We start from the raw sequence: 22,786 nt of genomic DNA on the forward strand, positions 1-22,786 counted from the left end.
AGCGACACAACGCCCTCTCTGGCTCCCAGAGTCTGAAAAGGAGAGCGGGTACAACCGAAAAGAAAAAAAAAAAAATCCTCTCCCTCTTTTTCTCATTGAAGGAAATGGAGTCTACCCCAGGTGTCCCAGTTCCGACCAAATGGGACAAAGGCATCTCAGGAGAGAGAAGAACTGTGATGTTGTTCTTTCATTGTCACTGTGACTGCGACAATGAAAAGGGCAGGGCGCAGTGCTGCCCTGGCTTTCCTTTATGGTGACCTTGTGCACAGAGCCAACGGTGCTAAGCAGGCTCCCCGCTACTGGGGCGAGCCTAAGCCAGGTGCAGAATATGTCAGGCGAGAGAGCACAGACCCTGCCAGGGCACACCAGAGTTTCTACAGTGACAGCTTACATCACACAGCCTGCGCCACACTGACACACTGAAACGGTCCCAACGCTGCACGTCTCTAACACCGCGTTAGCCCAGCAGCCCAGCAGAACCCGGCACTTCCGTGCAGCGAATTCAATGAACTCTTCCTCTCCGTCTACCTACAGTCACGGGCTGCGTGCGTGAGCTTTCAAGGGACACTGAGCAGCAGCCATGTGGCAGCCCCCGTGTCAGAGATTTCCTGAGGTCCTGCTGGGGTCCCGCTGAGTATAATAATTTGTCTCTCCAAGAGAGCGCCCGGTGTCTGCTCGCTCCGAAGAACCACACTGCCACCTGCTGGCAGAACACGCAGGCGCGCCTGGGATGCCACTCCTGATGCCTGCCTCTGTCTGGGGATGACATCCTGCCCTGGAAGGTCTACCGCCACCCACCCACTGCGGGGAAATACCGCTCTGTTCGCTGTGGCTTTCCCCGCACCCCCTGGGCTCGCGCCCTTTTTCTTCTCGCGTTGAGAAAGGCGTGTCCTCGCCACCCCACCTACGCTCAGGGAGCATGATGGTGGGCAGAACCAGACACCGTTGTCCCACACATCCCTTCTCCGAGGACATTCACTGCACAGCTTAACACGGGTCACAGCAGGCAAGGGCAGGCTTCGTCAGGTCCTCTGCTGTGAGGGTTTGTGGGTCTGTTTCCCATGTTGGTTACTCAGGATCCACCGTTCGGTCATAAGGACGGCGGGTGAAAACCTTTGACATCTGGGGATGGCAAGAGCGCACCAGGGTGTGGTCACTAGTGGATGGCATAGTATCTAGATCACGTCTCAGTAAGGCCGCGATGACCTTTTCTAATGTCTCAGGTTGCAAGACATGGGTGTACACAAAGCTCTAACATCTGCAACATGGTCTACAGGGTCTTTCTCGCTGGGTCCTCACCACCAAACCAGGAAGTGGGACCAGTAATTTCCAGAGGGAACAGGGACGCAAAGGCTTGTGCTGCCCGATGACAGCGCTCACACGCAGCGAGAGCTGCCCTGGAATGTGTGCTCCCAGTCACTGTAATTCTCACGTCTATGTATTACGTTACGTCCATAATGAAAAACGATGATCAAATGTTCTCTAGTAAAAAATAAATAAAACTTTCTTTTTTTGAGTTCAAAGAAATCTTGGGACTGAGAGCTGGAGAGTTGGCTCAGCAGTAAAGAGCACCTGTTGCTCTTGCAGAGGATTCTGGTTTTAGCACCCAATTGGTGACGCACAACTGTCTATAACTCCAGTCCCAGGGGATCTGGCACCCTCTTCTGATCTCATCAGGCACCAGGGATGCGTATGGTACACTTACATGCTAACAAGACATCATACATTTAAAATAATGAAATTATTTTAATCAAAAATATACAGTAGGACAGAGGGCTGGGGGGGGGTAAAACACATTCACACAGTATGTGAAAGGCCCTGGAACTGTCCAGCAATGAAAAAAAAAAACCTACATATGACAGGTAGGTACATTAATGATGATATATAATAAATAGAAAGTACATAGGTAGGTACAGGGGTACAGAGAAATTATGATAGAAAGCAACCAAAATTCCCTTCAATTGGTAATTGGCATACAAATGGATGTATCTGTACACTGGCGTGATTGAAAAAGAGGTTATTGAGCACTTGCCTATTACATACAAAACCCTGAGTACGATCCTCATCAAGAGAGACAGACAGGCAGATACACAGACACACAGACAGAGATGCAGAGACACAGAAAAAACTCTAATGAGTCACAAAAAGACATGGATGAACCTTAAATACATATGGCTAATGAGAGAGTCCCATCTGAATAATCTATGTGCTGTGTGACTCCAATTATGAGCCATCTGGAAAAGACAAGACTTTAGAGACAGGAAAACGACCAGTGGTGGTTAGGAGCTTGCAGGAAAGAAGGGAGACTCGAGTAGATGAGCTCAGGGGACTGTTTTCAGGTGCTGAGACTATATTTGTAAGATATTTTCATTATACATTTATGACACTAAGCGCTTATCAAAAACCCAGTGAACTTTACAGAACAGACTGAACCTTACTGTGTGAAAATCTGAATAAATAAATAAGAAGTCAAGGGAATATGATGGGATACTGAGTGTGACCTAATAGCCTTCAAAGGAATGAAACAGCCACATTCAAATGAGAAGGGGAGAGGCTGGCTCTAAGTCACTTTTAAATGAAGAAATAGAGTTTATAAGCCAAAGAAAGAAAACACATTAAACAGTGACAAATGTCCCCTCACAGTGGTCCAGGTTACCGATCACAACACAGATACTAGAACTGAGCAGCCAAGCTGCATGCATGGTGGATGATAGTGAACAAAGCTTCTCACCAATGAGCAAAGTTGCAGGTGAACAAGAAGATAAACCTTGCTCATAGATTTTGGAGACATCAGTTTGAAGCGTATTTAGCCTAACACAAGACACATACACCCACTTATATATAGAAGCATTTGTACAAATATTATAGAAATGTTACATGGCTTTATGTGTGCACATAGTTCCTTGCACGAGCAGAAAGGGTCTAAAAGCAATGATAATCCAATAGCCAATAAACAAGAATCTATCCAGTAGAAGAGCTTAGCTTTAGAGATCTTCTTCCAAAGAAACTTGACTCATTGGAGAAATGGCTGACTCAATGACTGTTCAAGAATATACTATACAAATAACTCTGAAGCATGTTGTAATACCAAGAATGAGACAGGAAGGGGAGGATTTGCCAAAGGGACACAAAAGCCAATGAAAGGAGAGCCTAATGACCAAAGACGGAACAATTAGAGAAACAAAATAAAGTAATATAAATTGCTATCTGAAATGCAAAATAAATATCAGCAGGTCTTTGTGGATATGAAAAAAACAAAGGTAAGAAGAGGGGTAAACCTCCCAGACGGAGTATTTTCAAGTAAGTTCGTAGATATTTGCTCTTCCAGAAAACGAAGTGAAACTTGCCAATCCTCAAATGTGGTCACAGGTAGTGACTTACTCAAAAGAGTAGAGTAGCAAGCGGGGGGGGGGGGGTGAGAGGTACCTACACAGTGAAGAAATGTGAGCAAAATCTCCTCAGTCACATGCCAAGGTCCACATGGATATTGGCAAGCTACCTTGGCATGTTCCCTTGATCTCAAGTTGTGAAAATACCATTCCTGTGCAGGTGGTCCCGGGGTATGTAGGCGAACAAACTGAGCAAGCCAGGAAGGGCAAGCACATTCCTACATCTTCTGCTTAGGTTCCCACTTTCAATCTCCTACCTCGGCTTCCCTCAATGAACTGCAACCTGGGATCACAGCAACAGAAAACAAATAGAGTGACAGCTAAATGTGATCCCAGGATGGACAGATGTACCAGATTAACACTACGAAAAGTATGGTCTCTGGTTATTAATAATGCATCAGTATTTGTTCATTGTGACAGAAAGAAATCTCTGTACTGTTTTCACAGTACATCTAAGAGTGTTTTTAAAAACTTTTGGTTTCTTTGAGGTATATTTCTTATTTATGTGTATGGACCCTGAAACATGTGCATATGGGTCCACATGCTTGCAGAGACCAGAAAGGAGCGTTGATACCTTTGGCGCTGGAGTCACAGGTCGTTGTGAACCACCAAACTTGGGTGCTAAGAACCAAACTCAGGTCCTCTGAAAAAGCAGCGAGCATTCTTAACCACTGAGCCATCTGTGCAGCCCCCAATGACATTTGGTTTTTAAAATAAAGATATAGGAACGAAGAGGAAGGATTGCAGAACAACAGCAAGAGAATTCAATGCAGAATGTGCGCCTCGCCCTGACTGCTTTGTCGGCTGGTGCTGCGGTGTCCTACAGCAGGCTGTGATTTGCGACCATTGTTTCACTTCATCCATACAAATAAGCTATCAAGGAGGTCATTACTGCTTCTGTTTTATAAATGACAAGACTGGAGGTCAGAGAAAACAGATAAGTTGCCCAACTCTGAAGGCAGTAGGGAGAGTCCTTTTGTACTCCCATTATCCTGTCATCTGTAAACCTGTTTGAAATATCTTCACCCGTCATGCCAATAAATAATTACTTTTAGTGATTACATTCATGGTTGTGGCCACAGATTGTATTGAGTCTCAGGAAGCCATAAGTCTAGCGGGAGAGACATTGGGAAAGTTCAGCTTTGAAAAGGATATTTCTTTCAGTGTTTGAATGCTATAGAAGGCTGGCCCGGGGACTCTGGGGAAGGACATGCAGAATTTGAGCGAGGCTCTCGAAAAAGAAAGGGAGTAGAAGGATGAAGCTATGGAGGGAACTCCAGGAAGGGACGCTGGCGCTTGTGCCATCTGCTGCAGGACAGGTGCTGGGGAGTAGGTGGCAACCCTCTGAGCCCTTGACCTGAGGCCCCCGGGGGGCTGCTGCAGTGTGGGTGTCAGCTGTCAGACTGGACCCCACACAGCCTTCCTTTGTCAGAAACAACAAAAACTCTCTAAATTCCCCTGTAAGGATTACAGCAACAGACCCCTAACCAAGGGATGTAGTATCTTTTGCAGCTTCTTGTGGAGTGACAGAAATGCTTAAAAACTAGGATCTGGGAAGGTGGGGGAACCAGCGATTAAACAGTTTGATCTGCAAGCCTGAAAACCAGAGCACAAATTGTCAGAAATCCACAAAAAGACAAGGTGGCCTGGCAGCCCTCAGAAAGCCAGGACAGGACATTCCCAGAGCAAACCGGCTGGTCGTTCTAGTCAGATCACAAACTATGGGTCCCTGCCTCAGTACGTAAGGTGGGTGAAGCCAAAGGGGAAAAGTACCGAAATCAACCTCAAGCCTCCACACGGACACACTTGCGCACGCACACACTTGCGCACGCACACACTTGCGCACGCACACACTTGCACGCACGCACACACTTGCACGCACACACACACAAATGCTTAAAAGCCAGGATTTGCCACATGAGCACCATTCACATTCACATGCTCACACACGCCGCTTCAGCTCGTGCTTAAAACTGTATCTTCTCTCTTCCACTCAGCCCCCTCGAGGCAGACCAGCTGGAGACAGCAGCGCCTTCCAACTTTGTAGGACACCTGTTCCTTCCCCCGTCCCGCACCAACCCACCAGCACTAACGCGGGTATCTTGACAACCTGCTCAATGCCAGTGCTACTTCAAATATATATATAATTTTTTAGCTCAGACGCCAAGCCTAAGACAGAGGTTTGGTACCTTCCCCCCTGTATATGTTCTCTGAGTACTCTGTTTAAACACCAAATGACTGCTTTCCTCTTCTTTTTTAAGTCCAACAGTTCTGTACAGCCTTTGTTGCACAGACTGTACAATTCTGTTGTATAATTCCAGCAGGACCACATTCTGTACTGCTGGACATCATTGGTTTATTTATAGAGCTGTGAGGTGTACCTTTTCAGCGTGTCATTTCAGAACATTTTCAAATATTCGATCTGTTCCTTTGCTTTTGTTTTCTTCTTTGGAGAAACCTGTACAAATGTTTGATCTGTTGTCCATCTGTGTCACATTCTCTCAGTGCTTTTTTATTCATTGTGTGTGACCTTTACATGGTTTTTGTATGTGCACACACATGGAGGCCATCAGTTGGTATCAGATATCTTCCTCAATTGTTCTCTGCCTCAGTTTTTTCAGGTATGGTCTCTCACGGGTCATCACCTGTCAGGATCATCCACTCTCTGCCTCCCAAGCTGACCTGCAGGCACATCCTGCCTGACCTGGCTTTTAAGGTGAGCTCTGAGACTCCAGACTCAGATCCTCAGGCTCTAGAGACAGCCATCTCCCGCCTCTTATTGCATTTTCCTCGTTCCTTTTCTGTTTGCTTAAGATACTATCTGCTTTGCTTCTTCATTCTTGTATTCTTGTGAGCTTGTGGCTCTGAAATGTTTTCCATCTGTTCTCGCCGCGTCAACATTCTTGGCACATAATTCTGCAAGTTTTCAAATGTTTCTAACTGCTCACCTACAGCAGTGTCTCCTGTGTGGGTCTATCCTCAGCCATGTCTCCTGTCTGGGTCTATCTCCAGCAGTTTCTCCTTGCTTCCAGCCTTTGCCGGGCTGGTTGCTAGGATACTGGCTGTGGCAGCTCCTGCCTCACTTCCACAAAACCCACAGGACAGTAATGTGCAACTGGTTCCTTGTTTTGATCACACTCTTGGAAGCTGAGTTCCTGGTCTTTTTGCAGGCTGGTTGAGCACCTGGCCTCATCTGCCTCCAACACAGAAGTGGAGAGAACAGCTTCCTGCTCCTGTTGATAAATCTCCTGTTGTAAATCTCATCCATGCATTTCAGTTTTACTATCCCAGCTTCTCTATTTTTATAGTGAGTTGAAGAGATTCAAAACTATAGCAAAAGTCAGAACCTGCAATAACTTAAGATCCTGTGAATTTGTTTCTTTGGTTTTGTGTTTGGTTTGGTTATTTGCTATTGTTTGTTTGGGGGGTTGTTTTTGTTTTGAGTATTTTGAGACAGAATCTTCCTGTACAGTCCTGGTTGTCCTGGAACTCATTATGTAGACCAGGCTGGCTGTGAACTCACAGAGGTCACCTGCCTCTGCCTCCCAGAGCTGAGATTAAAGGCATATGCCACCATGCCCCACTTCCTGTGAATGTCTCAGTGTCTGTATTCTGACCAACTAGTGACCACTGCCTGGGCTTAAAACTACCAAGCAGGAGCTGAGGACGCAGCTCAGCTGGTGAAGAAGCATGAGGACCTGAGTTTGGATTTCCAAGACCCACGTCAAAAGACAGGCAAGGCAGCACATGCCTCTACCCCTGTACTGGAAGGCAGAGACAGGAGGTCCTATGGGCTGCCTGGCTGTCCAGTCTAGCTGAATCTGGGAGTTCTAGGCTCAGTGAGACCCCATCTCTAAGACTACTGTGGAAAGCAATAGAGGAAGATGTTGGACATTAACCTCTGGCCTTCATATACCACAACATATATATATATAATATGAATACATAACACACACAAAATACAAATGGCCACAAAGCTGCTCCTATCCCGAGTGCTTCCTGAACCAGTACTAATCTGACCAGAAGCAAAGTGTCCCAACACAGAGAAAAACAAGACACTTTATGCTGAGTCTCTAGGTCACTAGTAAACATTCGGCAGCTGGAAGTCCCAAAGCCACACCTGCCTCCAAATCACTTACAGAAGCCAGATCTGGAATGATGAGAAACGACTGAAGGTTGTTGCTTGGCAGTTAGATCCCAGCCAAGCGACCAGACTAGAGATCACGGAGGAGGGGAGGGGGGCTGTCTCCCAGGTGCAAGTATCACAAAAGCAACAGAGACTGAAAAGCACCACAGAGGCCAGTCCCCGGGGTGTTCGATACAGAAACCCCGCGTATGCACCATTCCCAAATCTTCAGTACCTTGTCCATAAAACTACCAAGGAACAGAGCAGGTAAAACAGAGGAATGACACTGGGTTCCTTGGAGTTTATAATGTTCCTTGGAGTTTTAATGCTGTTTCTCCCCTCAGCATCTACCACTTATTTAAACTGGTTTTTTTGTTCTACAGTTTTCTCTCACCATCTTCCCTCCAGCCCTGGCACATCAGAGTTGTATCCCGGTCCTGTCTTTATGGAACTGTCTCCCCTAGTTTAGGTCTCACAGGCTTAAAGCTAAGACAATACAGGGCAAACAGAAGGCTCCCGGCACCCGGCACCTGTCAGTGTAGCTGGAGCCAATTAAGCTACACTGCTCTGAGGCTGCCTCTGGAAGCGACAGGCTTAACAGCCTGATGCGAGTGGTGGAGCTGCCGTCACACTTGAGTTATGGTCTGTTTACACTTGAAATCAACTGTGATTCACAGTTCCCATTTCTACGGATAAGGAAGCTTTCAGGATATCGGGAGACAACAGACAGAGTCCTAAGGGTATGCTTCCTGCCTCCCAGAGGGATGACGGATGAGAAACACGCCTAATCCGTTCTATCCTGTGGGGAGAAGCCTCACTTTGTGGTACATATTAGAAATATCAAGAGACAGTTAAGAAGTCATCTTCTGGGATCACAGATACATCCTGCCACTCGTTGGCATCCTGCCTACACTTTACTGACCTTGTTACAAAATGACCTGAGGAGATCTTGCTCCCACCAAAAGGCAGGTTGGAACCAAGCACTCTTAAGAAAACAAAGCCAACCATGCTGGGTAGCTCGTGGGTACTCTAGGCTCTCCTAGGAAAACTTGTCCCTGCTAACACCTTAGCTCTAAATGGTAATATTGATTAACTCTTTTATTTTCCACTCCCTTAGTTAGACAAAATAATGGACACTGGCCCCCATGCTTTGATGAATGGCAAGTACATCTGTCAGTGCCACTCCAATTAAAGGTGTGGTTTAATAGCGAGAGTTGTGGAATGACGACAAAGCAGGGAACTCTGAGAGTCTGCCTTCTCACCTACACAACACCTACACTGGCACAGTCATCTGACATGGCCATTTTGGAACTACAGTGTCTGTGGAAAGCTTGCAGCTTGCAGGGGGCTTGACAGCAAATTGAAATTGACTTTAGTCAGTTTCAGCCTTTAGCCCTGTGGCAGTTACCTGGCCCCTCCCCTCCTCATCCACAAACGTCCCTCCCCACTGGCAGACAGCCGTGCATAGATGTTCCTGGAGAAAACTGCAGAGCTTGGAGAAGCTACAGTGAGCAAGACAGATCTTGGTTTAGATGAAGGGGTGTGCTCTGGTGTTTAATTGCTGCTTCTGGAAAAAAAAAAAAATGCAGCTATATCACACATCCCAGGAAGCAAAAAGGCCTCCTCCCTCAAAGTAATTCCTAAGAGATTTAAAGGGCCAGTAATCTTTTTCCTTTCCTTCGTTTTCCTTTTTCCCTTTTGGGAACCATCCATTAAAAACTAAAACCCTGAGGGAGGGAGTGGACTTTGGGAGAAGCACAGGGTAAATATGATCAAAGACATGAATTTGCATGTATGAGATTTTCAAATAATAGAAATATGTTTTTCTCAAAAGCAGAAATTAGAAACAACAGCAATATGAGGCAAATATGAAGGCAAATTCATATGTCCAGGAAGAAGCCCAGGTTCCTTCAAAACAGACTCAAGATTTTAAATTTAGGCCAAGGTGATTCCTGGCCTAAAGCCTAAAGCAAAGGTAAACAAAAATCAGCAGTAAGAAAAGGAAGGAAGCCCCAAGGGGGAGGAGACCAAACTCAACTTCCAACAAAAAAGTCATAAGACATATACAAAGAAAATGGAAAGTGTGATACTTTCAAAGAAAAAAATACACAAAATTAACAAATCCAAACAAATAAACAAAAACCAACACAACACAAAACAAAAATGGATGGCAGATCTACAACATGCCTTTAAAATAAATGCCTTAAGATGCTAAGAGGAAAATGTGAAGTGAAAAGCATGCTTGAACAAAATGCAAACGGCAACACAGAAAACCAAAGGAAACCAAAAGCAAATTCTGGAGGTGAAAATTACAGACTTGACCAGTGTGATTTGACGCTGTATTTGAGCAAGCAGACATGGAGATAACAAAGAGGACGATGGACATTACTGAGAAAAACCCACAGGACACCTTCAAACAGATCAACATGCACTCTGATCCATTCCGGAAGATAGAAGTGGAGGAAATATCTGAAGAGTGGTGTCTCGAAAATCTCCAAACTCAAAGAAAGACATTAATATAAGTCATTATAATCTAAGAAGTCAATGAATTGCAGTAGGGTAACTCAGAGACTCTAAGACACATTATTATCACTTTCCCAAGCTTATCTTTACAAAGATAGCTGAAATCAGTGGAAAGCTGACTTATGAGTAAGATTATCTGTACATTTCTCATGAGAAACTTGAAAGCCAGAAGGCAAGTAGGCCAGCATATCCTAAGTGCTAAAAGTAAAATGAGTCAACCATGAAACTGACATGCAGCAAAGCTGTTCTTCAAAAGTAAAGGAGAAATTACAGCATTTCCAGGTTTAAAGACAGACTAGACCTAACTCGCAAGAAATGCCTAAGGGATCCTGATGATAAAAGAACAAGACAGCAAATGGATGCCCCATGAAAGACTGATGAACTCAGTGAAGCACACAGGCAACTGTGAAAGCTGGGTCACTCTAACAATGGTTTGACTTCATTTTTTTCTACATTAATCTTTTTTTTAATCAGTCTGATAAAGGAACGGTGGCAGCATGCACAATGCCTGAACAGGTTCAAGCCAGATGAGGTCCCAGAACCAAGAGGAGGAAGAATGGTGGGCTTATACACACACACACACACACACCCCAACAAGAAAGTTATCTGTAATTGATGCCAAGCTGGGAAAGGAAAAATCAGCTTTCTCTAGCTGAGCGTCAAGTATAGTGACCACGCTCCAGGGCAGGTCACATGCCCAAGAGTCCCTGGCCAACACAAAATGAACTCAATGGTGTTCTGTACACTTTCTGTGTCATTTTGCTTTGTCTGCAGCATTTCCTGATTATCCAGTCTTTGTTTAATTTTCATGTTTGGGGGTGCTGGGGAGGGGTTGTGCTGTGTATGTGTTTCTCGGCCATCAGCCATGGAGATCCCTTGCCAAACTTAGACGAAGACAGCACTTTGGGGAAAGAGACGGCCAAACACAAAGCAGAGTTTTGATGTTTTTATTCTCTGATGGGAGGAGGGTCTCATGAGCATCAAGGTGACCGTGACTGATGGACTAGCACCTGGAACGAGACCATCATGGAGCAGTCAGTGTTCGTCACTGGCCAGAGGGCTCAGGGTGTCGCCCCTTGTCAAGTCTTCAGCTTTGTGGGGACCCTCCTTCTGGTGTAGCTATTTATTCTTGGCTCATTCTCAACAATTAAAAATTCATAAAAGACTGTTTGCAAGAAAATATCAAAGTGGATAAGAAGAGATTCAGTTCTTCTTAGTGTCTAAAATTAAAAAGGGGAGTTGGGAGGAAGAGAAAGGAGAAAGAAGTCAGGGATCTGCCGGGCTTCCTCCTTCCCCAGAGCATCCTTAAAACAAGTGCAGGATGGTATCAGTGCTGCTTGCAGATAGGCTCTGTCTCCCTGAGGAGCCACTCGAGAGCTTCCTGGCGGCCCTGTGTCTGCAGTTCCTTCCCAATCACATCCCTGCAGGTCTGGTGGTAGCTGTTGAGCCAGTCGCACTACAGGGAAAGAAAGGACACCATGTGGTTTCAGGAAAGCTACACGAGCCAACAGCAAGGAGCCCAGATGCTACAGTCATAGCTGAAAGGAAAGACACAAAACCTTGTCCTTTTGCTCCTAGATTCCTGTCTGCTTCCCTGGGAACAGGCAGGCTGCGTTGCTTCTGCCGAGATGATCCCTGAAGAGCGCAGCATGCCAACCTGAACTAGCAATGACTGTGAGGGAACCAAACATAATGTGGTAGCAAGCCCAGGCACTGGGCTTCCCTGAGTGCTGGGCTTCTCCTCAGGATGCCTGGAAGCCACACCCACTGATAATTATAAGGCACGAGATCACTAAGCTGAACGCTTCTTCCAGGCCATGTGAACTCATTCCCTAAACCCTGAACTCCCTTAGGACAGTGCCGACCTAACCAAGGCGTGAGAGCTTTAAGGACATCTGCTGAGCCCTGACACTCTTCAGCTTTCTGTTCTATGGCCACTAAAGCTGAATAAATGATGCTCCACCAAGCCCAGGTGGCTCTGGTCTGTACCGTTGTATAGAGGATCTAAAAGCTTTGATGGTCAAGGACTATGGTCTTTTGGGGCAAGGCTGGAGGAAACAAGCTTGACTTTCAGCCCCTTGTAGAATATGCCACCACATCCAATTAAAAAAAAGGATTCCAGAGTAGATGCTGACAGAACTTGGTGTCTGGGAACTGATAACACCAGACCTGATATTAAGGGGCCTATGACAGGTACAAAAGGGGGACCCCTCCCTTTGGGAGTGGTGGGAAAAAGAAATGAAGTGATGTGAGGACAATGTCCACAGGGTGGATAGGACCACACTCCTAACTGGACCAAGGCTGAGGAGACTGCCACTGCCTTTGGTCTGGCTGTAGCACAGGGAGGCTGTGTTATTTCAAAGGAATAGTCTGCAACAGGAACCAAAGCCTACCTGAGCGACCAAGAAGGGCATATAAACCAAAGGCAGACGGTGGGGTATTGTCAGCAGGCTCTGACAGAGCCAAGGCCCAAATGCCCACTGGAAAAGGCAAACTAGCCCTGCTACAAAATGGGGAAGTGACAGCTGAGGTAGTGTCAAAGCTTGTGAGGAGCTGTGCGTCTGTGTTAGCAGCGAAACTACACAGAGCTGTAAGGCTGCCAGCTGTGGAAAGAGCTCAGCAGTGAAGGTGGCGGCCTGCTGTAACCCTGGGGCCAAGGGGACATTCCCAAAGCCCTTCTGGTTGAGATGAGAGGCTAGTGTAAACTGACTAAACACAGCTGAGGCAGTACCCCATGGCCCTGATGGCACCTCAGACTGTGATCCTCTGCTGCCATCTGGTGACAAAAGGTGGACTCACCCCAAACAGCCGCTAAACGAACTGTCAAGAACAGACTGATGTGAAAGTACAATCAGCAGGTATTTATGAAGTACAGTTGTTGTGTGCTTTACCGTTCCTTCAGAAAACTATGTGTCCTGGCCTATGAGGTGCTATATAAGGGACCTTTGCTAAAACACTGAGACAGTACTTCCTGGTATGTCACACAGTCTCCTACTGTCCACAGAAACTTGCTTACGACCAAAGAAAGAGCAGTTGTCCCAAATAACTCTTCAGTGACTTGGCCTAGCAAGGTGTCGTCATAGCTACTGAACACGGCAGATCCCTGTGGCTGTGTCCAGTGTCACAGGCTAAGTTGTGAACGTTGTTAGCAAAACTACTTCAAGAAAAACACAGCCCTGCTTAATTTCTCCTCGTGCACTGCCCTCCCTGAATAAAGTGGGGCATCACCTGGGAAAACTCCTCCTGATTCATTTGCAGTCAGGGTGACTGTAACCTACTTACTGGTCAAAAACTATAGCTTTTGGCTTCAGAGCCCCTTGATAAGGACCTGGTGTGTAGGCAAAGGATGCTACAAGAGGCAGAGGTCCCTATGGGACATAAGGCTTCCAAGCAATCTGCTATGTGCAGTGGTCAAGAGGCCACACCAGCCTGGCTTCTTGTAAGACAGACAAGTGGATCCGTGTATGCTAAGGAGGCCTAGTACATTTCCGTTCTGCGATGCAGCCCACAGGCTTCTGCTTTGAGAGTTTTCCCCCGTAGGTGGTGCTACTTTCAGAGGCTTCCGAACCTTTCGGTGGGGTCCACGAACGGGCAGGAGTGGATCTAAGGGCAGGTCTTCAAAGGTCACGGGCTGGTCCCTGATTCTAGTCTCTCTCACTGCTTCCTGGTGCACTGTGACCTGCAAACCACTGCCACACACTCCAGCTGTCATGAACTCTGCTTCACTCCTCACACTCACGGAGCTGTTGTTCCTCCGTGCCCTCCCCACAAGGCTGGTGTGAATCTGAAACTGAGCGAAAGCAAACCTTCCCCACACGCTGTTCCTGTCAGCTCTGTGGACACAAAAGTAACTGATACATTTTCTCAGTGCACACTGTTTCTCTCGAAAAGCAATGGCCTACTGCGTGTACCCTACAGCCTACAGAACTGTGCTAGCTCTGCTAAGGCCCAGCATACATAAGAACAGCTACTGGTCCCACAGGAGACTTCAGACCTCTAAATGAAATGAGGGAATGGAAGAAGGAATAGTCTCCACCCCTATTAACATTCCTCCAGACTTCCACCCCATGATTCCCTGTTACCTCTTTATCCGTAAGAGAATCCACATCTATCATTTTGGTTTGGATGGGAACCAAAGTTAGAGGTTCAAAGGTGAGGCTTCCTCGGTTATTGAAGTTATACTGCAGAAGAGAGGAAACAGCAGATTAAGTGAGTGGCTGCCGTTCCTCCCCAAGCCTGGCACCCCTCAGGGAGCTGGGCAGCAGCCACCAGGTACTGTCTTCAGACGAGAAGCACAACGCAGCAGACACCATTTCCCAAGCATTGCTGAGGGCACACGGAGTTAGCAGAAATGAGCAAACGGTGGCGCTCTGCATGCCCACTGTCAGCTCCACAAAGCTAATGTTTGCTGTGACTGAGAGGTGAGGATAGGACTTGAGGGCGTCTGGACTTGGGGACTGTCTGGTTTGGGTCCTAAGATTCTACAGGGGTAGAAACCATCCAAATCTATTAGCCATGTGGCCTATGTGGTCCTGTTTACTAGGCTTTTTTTTTAAGTTCTGTGTATGTGTAGGAGGACAATCCTCCCCCATGTGGGTCCCAGGGATCACACTCAGGTGCCTCTACCCACCCAGCTCAAATCTCAAGCTCATCCACTCACTAGATATTTTTTTAATTATTTTATTTTTATTTTATGTAAACTGGTGTTTTCTCAGGGCCCCTGGAAGTGGAGTTACAGACAGGTGTGAGTTGCCATATGGGTGCTAGGAACAGAACTCAAGTAGTCTGGAAAAGCAGCGCTGTTTTTTTCTATTTGTTTGTTTGTTTGTTTGTTTTTGATAGTGCTGTAGATGGAACTTGGGCCCTGGCCTGCGTCTAGCCAGGACTCTACCACTGAGCTATATCCTCTGTCTCTTTACGGTTTTACAAAGGGAGGAAGCGTACAGTAAAATCCTTGTATGAGGGGAAGGAATCCCCATTTTGGCCCCACTATGGCACATTTTTGGCTCCAAAGACAGAATATCCATCCCCCCCCCGCCACACACAAACACACACACACACACACACACACACACACACACACACACACACAATAAGAGAAAGAAACTTGTAAGCAAATACAAGAACACGTACCTTGGTCTTCGCAGGGACCACCAGAACAACATTCTCAATGCGGATCCCAAAAGCCCCATCTTCGTAATACCCTGGCTCTAGAACAAGAAACTCCAAATTAGAGGCAGCCTACAAGGAAGCCTCCACCAACGATGCCTCCAGCCAGGTCGGCCACCCACGCTGAAAAACAGAAGGGGGGCTCTATCCATCTTCTCCCACTTAGCCCCAGTCTTAAAGGCATTTGAGGTATAAGACAGGCTCTAAGGTTCCGAAAACAGACCACAAGGCAGAGTACAGTGACGGGGATCTGCCGCATGAGACACACTGTGTATCCACGGGACACCGTGAGGCAGCACTGAGGCCTATTTACAAACACTGAGCAATATAAGATACCAGAACACAGCGTGGCCAGCAGGACCTGTAGACAAACAAAATGTCTACACATATAAAAAACTACTTTTTTACATTTTTATCCATATATTACTTGTTTTAAAATGAGCCCAAATCACTCTGATAATTGAAAAAGGTTGTTGTCAATTCAAGATGACAGGGGAAGGAACTTATTACCAATTTCCTTTAAAATAACTGAAAAATAAGAAACTTCAAAGAACTACCCTCTGCATGACGATACCTACCATCAGTGACGATCATACCAGCTTCCAAGGGCTCATCAGAGAATGTTTTATAACTGATGCCACAAGGACCCTCGTGAACATTCAAAAAAGACCCAACGCCATGCCCTGTTCCATGCAGGTAATCTAGGCCAGAATCCCACAGAGCTGACCGTGCAAAGGAGTCTAGAAGGTGGCCTGAAAAACAAACGGACACTTGATATTCAAACGGTGCTTTAGAGATTAGGTGTATTATGTTTGGCTTCAGAAGGCCAAACAAAGCAAAAGGTAAATGCTACCAACAAGTTCAGATTTAAGCTCAGCACAAGGAAGAACTTTCTAACAACAGAAAACATGAGAAGACAGTCAGAGCTCAGTCTAAAGCCAGGGGATCATTTTCAGCAGCAGCTTAGGGGACAGACATCTACTTACAGATTAAGGCTACAAAATAAGACATTCCCTTACCAGATCTGGGACCCTAAGGTTTCAGAATTACAAGCACGAGATTCTTACCAGACTACAAGCAGACTGGTGGGCACAAAAGATAAAAAGACCAAGTCTAAGGGAGATGAACACATGCCCATCTGCCAGAGTCGAGGCCTGAGTCTGCAACCTGTAACCTAATGCCTCATCCAATGCTCAGAGCAGAATACATCCCCAGTTAGTATCCCAGAAACAAAAATCCAGCAGTGGTCACCAAAAGTGCTGGCCCCATGCTGAAGACACACAGGAGGCTACCCCAACTTCCGCTCCAGCCCTGAGGCTTTTGCGCCCAATTTGCCCCAACATGTGTCAACCACTTCTGTCAGAGGTCAGAACTGACACTGGAAACCAACCTAAGCCTGGCTCTTGGTTCCATGGGAGCTGGGGGTCTGGGTAGAGGGGTCTTACTCCATGGAGTATCCTGTATATCCTAGCTGGGCCAGAACTGAACCAAGACTGACAAAACAAAATGGAGGATACATTTTTTTCTACCCACACTTAAGACATGCTTGCGCTCTGAGCCTTGAGCCTGCCACATGACAGAATAAACCACCTACCTTTGGTTCCTGTCGGGAAAACAGCTGCACTCACAGCTATGTGGCCTTTGAGGACATATGTGAAGCATTCCTGCCAAAGAAAACCCAGAAGGTGGCTGCAGGAGACAGGTATTTTAACCCTACACAGTCTTCTAAGCACTTCAGAAGAGCCTGCCTATTAAAGTATCTAATAATATCACGGAGAATGTCAGAGTGAAGTATAAACACAAAATAAAACAAAAAAATACCTTCACAGCCTAGCCACGTATCAACTGCCAAGGAAATCTGGAACTTAAACGTAAAGCAATAGCAGAAAGGTGACCCACCAGGCCTTCCCTTGAAGCTTCTGCCACAGGCTGTTAGAAAGATGGGAGCCCAGGAAACACAACACACCCTGTGTCAACCTTCACGACAAGGGCACTTGAGCACCACGCCAGCCACTGGTGGCAGATCTGGCCTGGCAGCCAGGCCTAAGCATCTGGTGTCCTTACCACCATGCTGTCCTCAGAGTCAGCTTACTACCCAGACAAGGCCAAGAGCTTGCCAGAGGGCCAACAAAGGACCGATACCCAAGACTCTTCCATCTGATCGCAGCAAATGGATCCTGCACCCAAGGCCCAAAACCTTCGAGGTAGGAGTGGCTGCAGATGGCAAAGTCAAGCCGCAGGACCAAGAAAGGTACTAGCACATCTTGTAAGACCCTCTCCCTCGGACACACAGAACACTCAGAGCCTCAGCCTGTGCCAGCTGAGCAGAATGATATCAAGGTGCCCAGCTTATAGCCTCATGGGGCCAGGGAGGTGGCCACTGCTGTGCCCACGTCTACACATAAGAAACAGCTTGTTCAAGGCCAGAGTCAGCAACAGCAGGGATCTAGGCAGGGTTCCAGACCCCTGGAAGATATCTCTCTACCTCACAACTCTTTGCTACCTTTCTAACAGGTCAAAGCAGAAACTGAACAGTGTCTATCATTCCACAAAGTCCCTTGAGAGGGGAGCTGTAAAAAGGAATGCTGACCTTGAAAAATAGGAGGGTAGCTCTCAGAATCCAATCTAGACACTGCTGATAACGCATACATTTTACTACCCTCTCCCCCTGCAAGAGTAGGCCAAAGCTATTTGAAGTTGAACTTGAGCTGCTCTGACCTTAACAGCATGCTTTTAAATTTTCTCCAAATGTCTTACCCTCCAATAATTAATTATACAGATCTCATAAAACCGATAAGCCTGACTCCACAAAAATGAGTGTTTTACTACCCTGCTTATAATTTCTATTTATTTATGCAATCCCTTGATAAAAGCAATGGTCTTTTTAAGAAGGCAGACAGGGAGGGCCTCAGACTCTGTTTCACATTACCTTCTCATAGGCTGTAGGGGTCCCAAAGTGCATGGTCCGGGTGACATCTGTGGTTCCGTCCCTTCCAAGGTAGAGAAAACAAACAGTAACCTTTTCTCAGCCATGAAACAGGGTACCTGGAAAAACTATACACAGAGCCTGCTGGGAACAGCACAGGAGAACAGTTTTCCCTAGACGGTTACATAGCAACCATAGGAGCCAGAGCCCAACTCCTAGACACGTCCGAGAAAACTGAAGAGGTGTGTCTGACCAAACACTCACACATGAATTAACTGTGGCATGACTGTACAAACTGATTTTCTACTTCGAGTGGGTAAATTATAACTCAATAAACTTGTTATAAAAAATAATGCAAGGTTTAAATGCAAAATTGGCTTGATAGAACAGGAATGGATTCAGCCCTAAAATACACTACCCTTGTCCATACAGTGAGGGCTACGCCACGAGGCAGCTGTCACTGGGTTACAACTAAGAAGACCAAGTATACAGAGGCCTGTAGTGAGTAGCTGTAGCAAGAAAACCAAAATCCTCCTCCTGCTGCTGGAGAACAAAGGGATTATTGAACACAGACCCTAAAACTACCCAGAGGTACCTCTCAACACACACCAGTTCACACCAAATATAACTTCCAGAGCCTTCCTATGAAATTCAGAAGAGACAGAAATGTATACTGTGACCAAGTGATCCACACATATCCTGAGGCCAGGCTGTGTCACCGGTAACCAGGTAACCAGATGAGCTCCTGTAACTGGCTCCCAACTGCGGGGGTGGGGGCTCGCACACAGTACACAGTATCTACTCTGGCTCCTTCTCAAGGTTCGGCAATGAGAGCCAGGCAAATTTCAGCCTTTCTCCTGACGTGGAAAGCTGTAAAAGTGGCAACACAGGCTCAGGAAAGGGGAGGCAAAGGCTGGTCCTCATTTCAGACCATACATTCAAAATTAACCCTTCATCCTCAGGCTCCAAGGCCAGAAAGCTTTCTGGGATGGAGCAGAAAGTTCCACAGGGTTCCCAAAGCTCACTTTCCTTCAGTTGCTTATTTCATACTTTACCAGGACTACACAACTCCATCATCCCTCTCCAATGAGATGTCAAAAAGCAGACAAGACAGAAACCATCCATTAGCAGCCAGCAAGGGATGGGCTAGCATCTGGGCGTACTCAGCTAGAGCAGTTTGTTCTCCTCCTCAACCTTGGGCCCTGAGTTCAGTCTCAAGTCCCGCAGCAGCCCTGGTTCACTTACTTGTACTGAGCACCCGAGTCAATGAGGTACACCTCATCCAGGGACAGGGTCCTGTTTGTCTCAGGGACCGGCCTAACAAAGGAAATAAAAAGTAGTTATTCCAAAGATATAATCAGTTGGTAAATCTGAGCAGGTATGAATATTGCATACTATTTTTTCTTTTTTGGTGTTTCAAGACATGGTTCCTCTGTGTAGACCTATCTGATCTAGAACTTGCTTTGCAGGCCAGGCCAGACTCAAACTCAGAGATCTAACTGTCTCTGCCTCTCAGAATGCACCACTATATCCAGCCCTGTGTATTATTCCTAAGACATATTTGTCTGAAATTATTATGGAAAGAAAAAATTAGCCAATAAGCTATAAGCATTGCCCTCACACTATTCAAAGACTCTGCAACCTAGCTTCCCAACTAAGACAGGGGAGCAGGAGTAACTGTGCATCTAGAACAGAGTGTTTGAGAGATGACTGTAAAAGCAATAAAACTGAGAATCAACAGAGCCCAAAGTGGCTGTAATCCTCAGGAGGCTGAAGCAGGAGGATTATAAGCTACACAGTGAGACCCTATCTCAAACGACAGACAGACAACATTAAAAACCTGACAGAAGCATCAGTCTAAGCTTGGGTTCCAGGGACAGGATGCAAACAGCCAAAGTCTCACTGATCTCAGGGTTGCAAACATCTATCTCTATCCAAGCATCTATCTCTGTGCTAAGAGACCCTACCTTCTTTTCCCCGCAGAATGGGAGAACTGCCTCTGGGTGGAGCACTCTTCAAAGAACAGGAGGCTCTTTGTGAAAAGTGACCCACCTTCCCCATCCTAGATCCTAGATAGTACAACTGTGCTGGAAATGCCCAAAGGGATGATAGCGTTCTAAGTTCCCACTCTGCGGGGACCAATCCCTCTCCAGCAATATTGAGACTCTCAGATACTGGCCAGGTCTCTAAGCAGACTCTGACAGTCTCCAATACAAAACATCAAAAGAGGAACAAAGGGCTCTGAAATCTTTATTGCTCTAATGATATGAAAAAAATCCACCATGAAATCTACCATGTGAGTGAGAGTGAAATCCCTTTGGTGTCTGTATGTTGGACAGGAGCGTCAGTGAGTGGGACCGGCACATCTGTATGACTATTGCCCATACAGCTCTGAATCTGCCCCAGACTAACAGTTCTAAAAGCAATTAATTAATAGGGAGAAAACCTATCCCAACTGTAACCTAAAGAGACAGACTGAGTGCCTTTTTCTTTACTGCACATGGAAGACAGAGACGCACAAGTACAAAATGTCCTAAACAGCACAGATGCTGAGCTAGGTGAGCTGATGCCTGACCTAACTACATCTCCTACTACCCACCATCTCTCTACCCACAAGAAGCTGCCCCAACTAGCAGTATACTTTTTGCATGTTGGCATTGGTGCTCACACTGGCCAGACCAGGACATCGAGAAGTCTACTGCTACAAGAAAAGAAAGCACTCCAGAATTCCAGTCAAGATACAAGGGTTCTGAGTTTCTGAGCCTCAGAAAGTAAATATGGCCAGGTATGGTAGCTCATCCCTGTAATCCAGGATGAAGCAGGAGGATCACCATGAGGCTGGTGCTAGCCTAGGCTATGTAGTAAGTTCTGGACCAGTCTGAGCTACAGAATGAGAATATATCTCAAAAAACTATTAATAATAATCACAACAAACAAGAGGAAACGTCTAAAAGGCAGAGGCTTGAGGATTCAGAGGAAATGAGGCCTCTGGGATCTTAAGCCCCTACTTCAGTCTCCAGACACACAGGGGTGGGCAGGGGCCTCTGGGAAACTGTGTCTCCCCTGCTCAGGCTCCTGTGCAGAAGCGGGTGCAGAGCCAGGCCCATGCTCCTCTGTCCGCATGCCTTACGCGTAGTGAATGATGGCGCCGTTGGGTCCCGTACTGGAAATTGTTGGGAAGCTCAGGTCCACAAAGTCAGCCTGTTGCCTGGAACAGAGACGAGCAGAGTCACTGGAAGGTTTTCGCTGAGCTGGAAATCAGGGCCCTCCTAGCCCACTCAGCTCACCAAGAAATCGGCACAAGGTTCCCGGCTCTCCTCAACAAACACTTACCTTCGAAATTCCTCGGCTTTGTCAGCAGCTGAGATCTCCGTTACACCACCTTTGGGAACCTATAACCAAAAAGCGCCTGTACATCATCAGCTCTTCACACGTGCTTCAGACATATTTAGGGGAGTACATTAGACACATGACTTGTCCTCAATTCCCACACCCCAAAGGCCCACCCCAAAGGCCACAAAGGGTGCAGTGTGTCTCCTCTCTAATAGGGAGGGAACTTTGGCAGGCTTTCAGCACAGCTATCTAAAGTAGAAGGACTATTTTCACTAGACTCTTTTGTCACAGCACTATGTCCCCAAACCTTCCAAAATGTAATGCATCTAAATTTAAAATTTCAAAAGCATCTCCTACTAAGCAACCTAAAGCCAATTACCCCGGAGGAACAAAAAGGGTAAGTGCAAAGTTATTATAGGGCTGTAACAGTGGGGAAAGAAAGACAAGGAAATCAATCACAAACAGGAAGACTAGGTAAGACAATCTGGCCACTGGATGCACTGCAGTCACCAAAGCACATGGACAGTGTTCACACTACCTGAGCCTAAGAGTAAAACAAAACACAAAAGCCTATCTGTATAGCACAAGGAAAACTAGGACGGTTTACAAAGATGAACAGCTGGAATATGGAGAAAAAATGGTCATACTAGAAGAAATGAGTATAATCCCTTTTCCAACTGTTGTTTCTAGTTCTTTAAAGGGAGAGCGATTCTATTTAATAGCAGCACAAAGAAACTAACTTCTTGTCAACTCCAGGTAGGTATAGACAAGAAATTAATGGCCAAGAGCCAGTTTAATATAAAGTTTCAAGGCTTAAAGTACAAAAATCACACACGAAGATAGCTTCCTCCCCATGTACCCAGGTGGCCTGCAGCCCAGGAAGGGCCACTTCTTCTCCTGGCGTTCCACTTCAATATCACTCTCTACCACAGAGAAGCTACCATGATGGAATTTCTTTCTTCCTCACAGATTTATCAATGCATGTATGCACAAAGTTATAGAACACAGTGCCACAGAGAACACCAAAATCCAACTAAAGCTTTAGGCTACAAGAGCCCAGGGGGGCCAGCTGTATCAAGGAGTGGTGATAGCTCAGGGTCTTCTACAGTCACATAGTCTATGAGGATAACAACCAACCTCTTTCTCCAGCCAGTTGAAGAGTTCACAGAGGGCAACAGCATCTTTAATCTGCACAAACAGAGTCAGGTGATCAGCTTCAGATCCCAGTCCTGTGGCCACAACCACCAGCAGCACTCAGCTTCTGTGTAGCACTTCCCACTGCTGGGAGCGAAAAAGGCTGCCCAGCTATTCATCAACTGA

The 22,786-nt window shown here is 46.3% G+C and overlaps 1 protein-coding gene across 3 annotated transcripts in view; it reads right to left on the minus strand.

Annotated features, from left to right (window-relative positions):
- Positions 1 to 10,971: 10,971 nt before the first annotated feature.
- The window catches only part of Xpnpep1 (X-prolyl aminopeptidase 1), a 49,120-nt gene continuing 37,305 nt past the window's right edge, over positions 10,972 to 22,786 (minus strand). For all 3 annotated transcript variants that reach the window (XM_021653057.2, XM_021653055.2, XM_060390976.1), the window contains 10 exons: positions 22,604 to 22,654; positions 21,467 to 21,525; positions 21,264 to 21,341; positions 19,379 to 19,450; positions 18,137 to 18,197; positions 16,802 to 16,871; positions 15,786 to 15,959; positions 15,172 to 15,248; positions 14,121 to 14,219; positions 10,972 to 11,494 (listed from right to left, as the gene is read on the minus strand). In XM_021653057.2, coding sequence (XP_021508732.1) covers positions 11,366 to 11,494; positions 14,121 to 14,219; positions 15,172 to 15,248; positions 15,786 to 15,959; positions 16,802 to 16,871; positions 18,137 to 18,197; positions 19,379 to 19,450; positions 21,264 to 21,341; positions 21,467 to 21,525; positions 22,604 to 22,654 — 870 coding nt within the window. In that variant the 3' untranslated portion in view covers positions 10,972 to 11,365. The remainder of the gene's footprint in view (positions 11,495 to 14,120; positions 14,220 to 15,171; positions 15,249 to 15,785; positions 15,960 to 16,801; positions 16,872 to 18,136; positions 18,198 to 19,378; positions 19,451 to 21,263; positions 21,342 to 21,466; positions 21,526 to 22,603; positions 22,655 to 22,786) is intronic.

This window comes from Meriones unguiculatus, chromosome 1 (assembly GCF_030254825.1).
Source record: "Meriones unguiculatus strain TT.TT164.6M chromosome 1, Bangor_MerUng_6.1, whole genome shotgun sequence".
Taxonomy (NCBI): Eukaryota; Metazoa; Chordata; class Mammalia; order Rodentia; family Muridae; genus Meriones; species Meriones unguiculatus.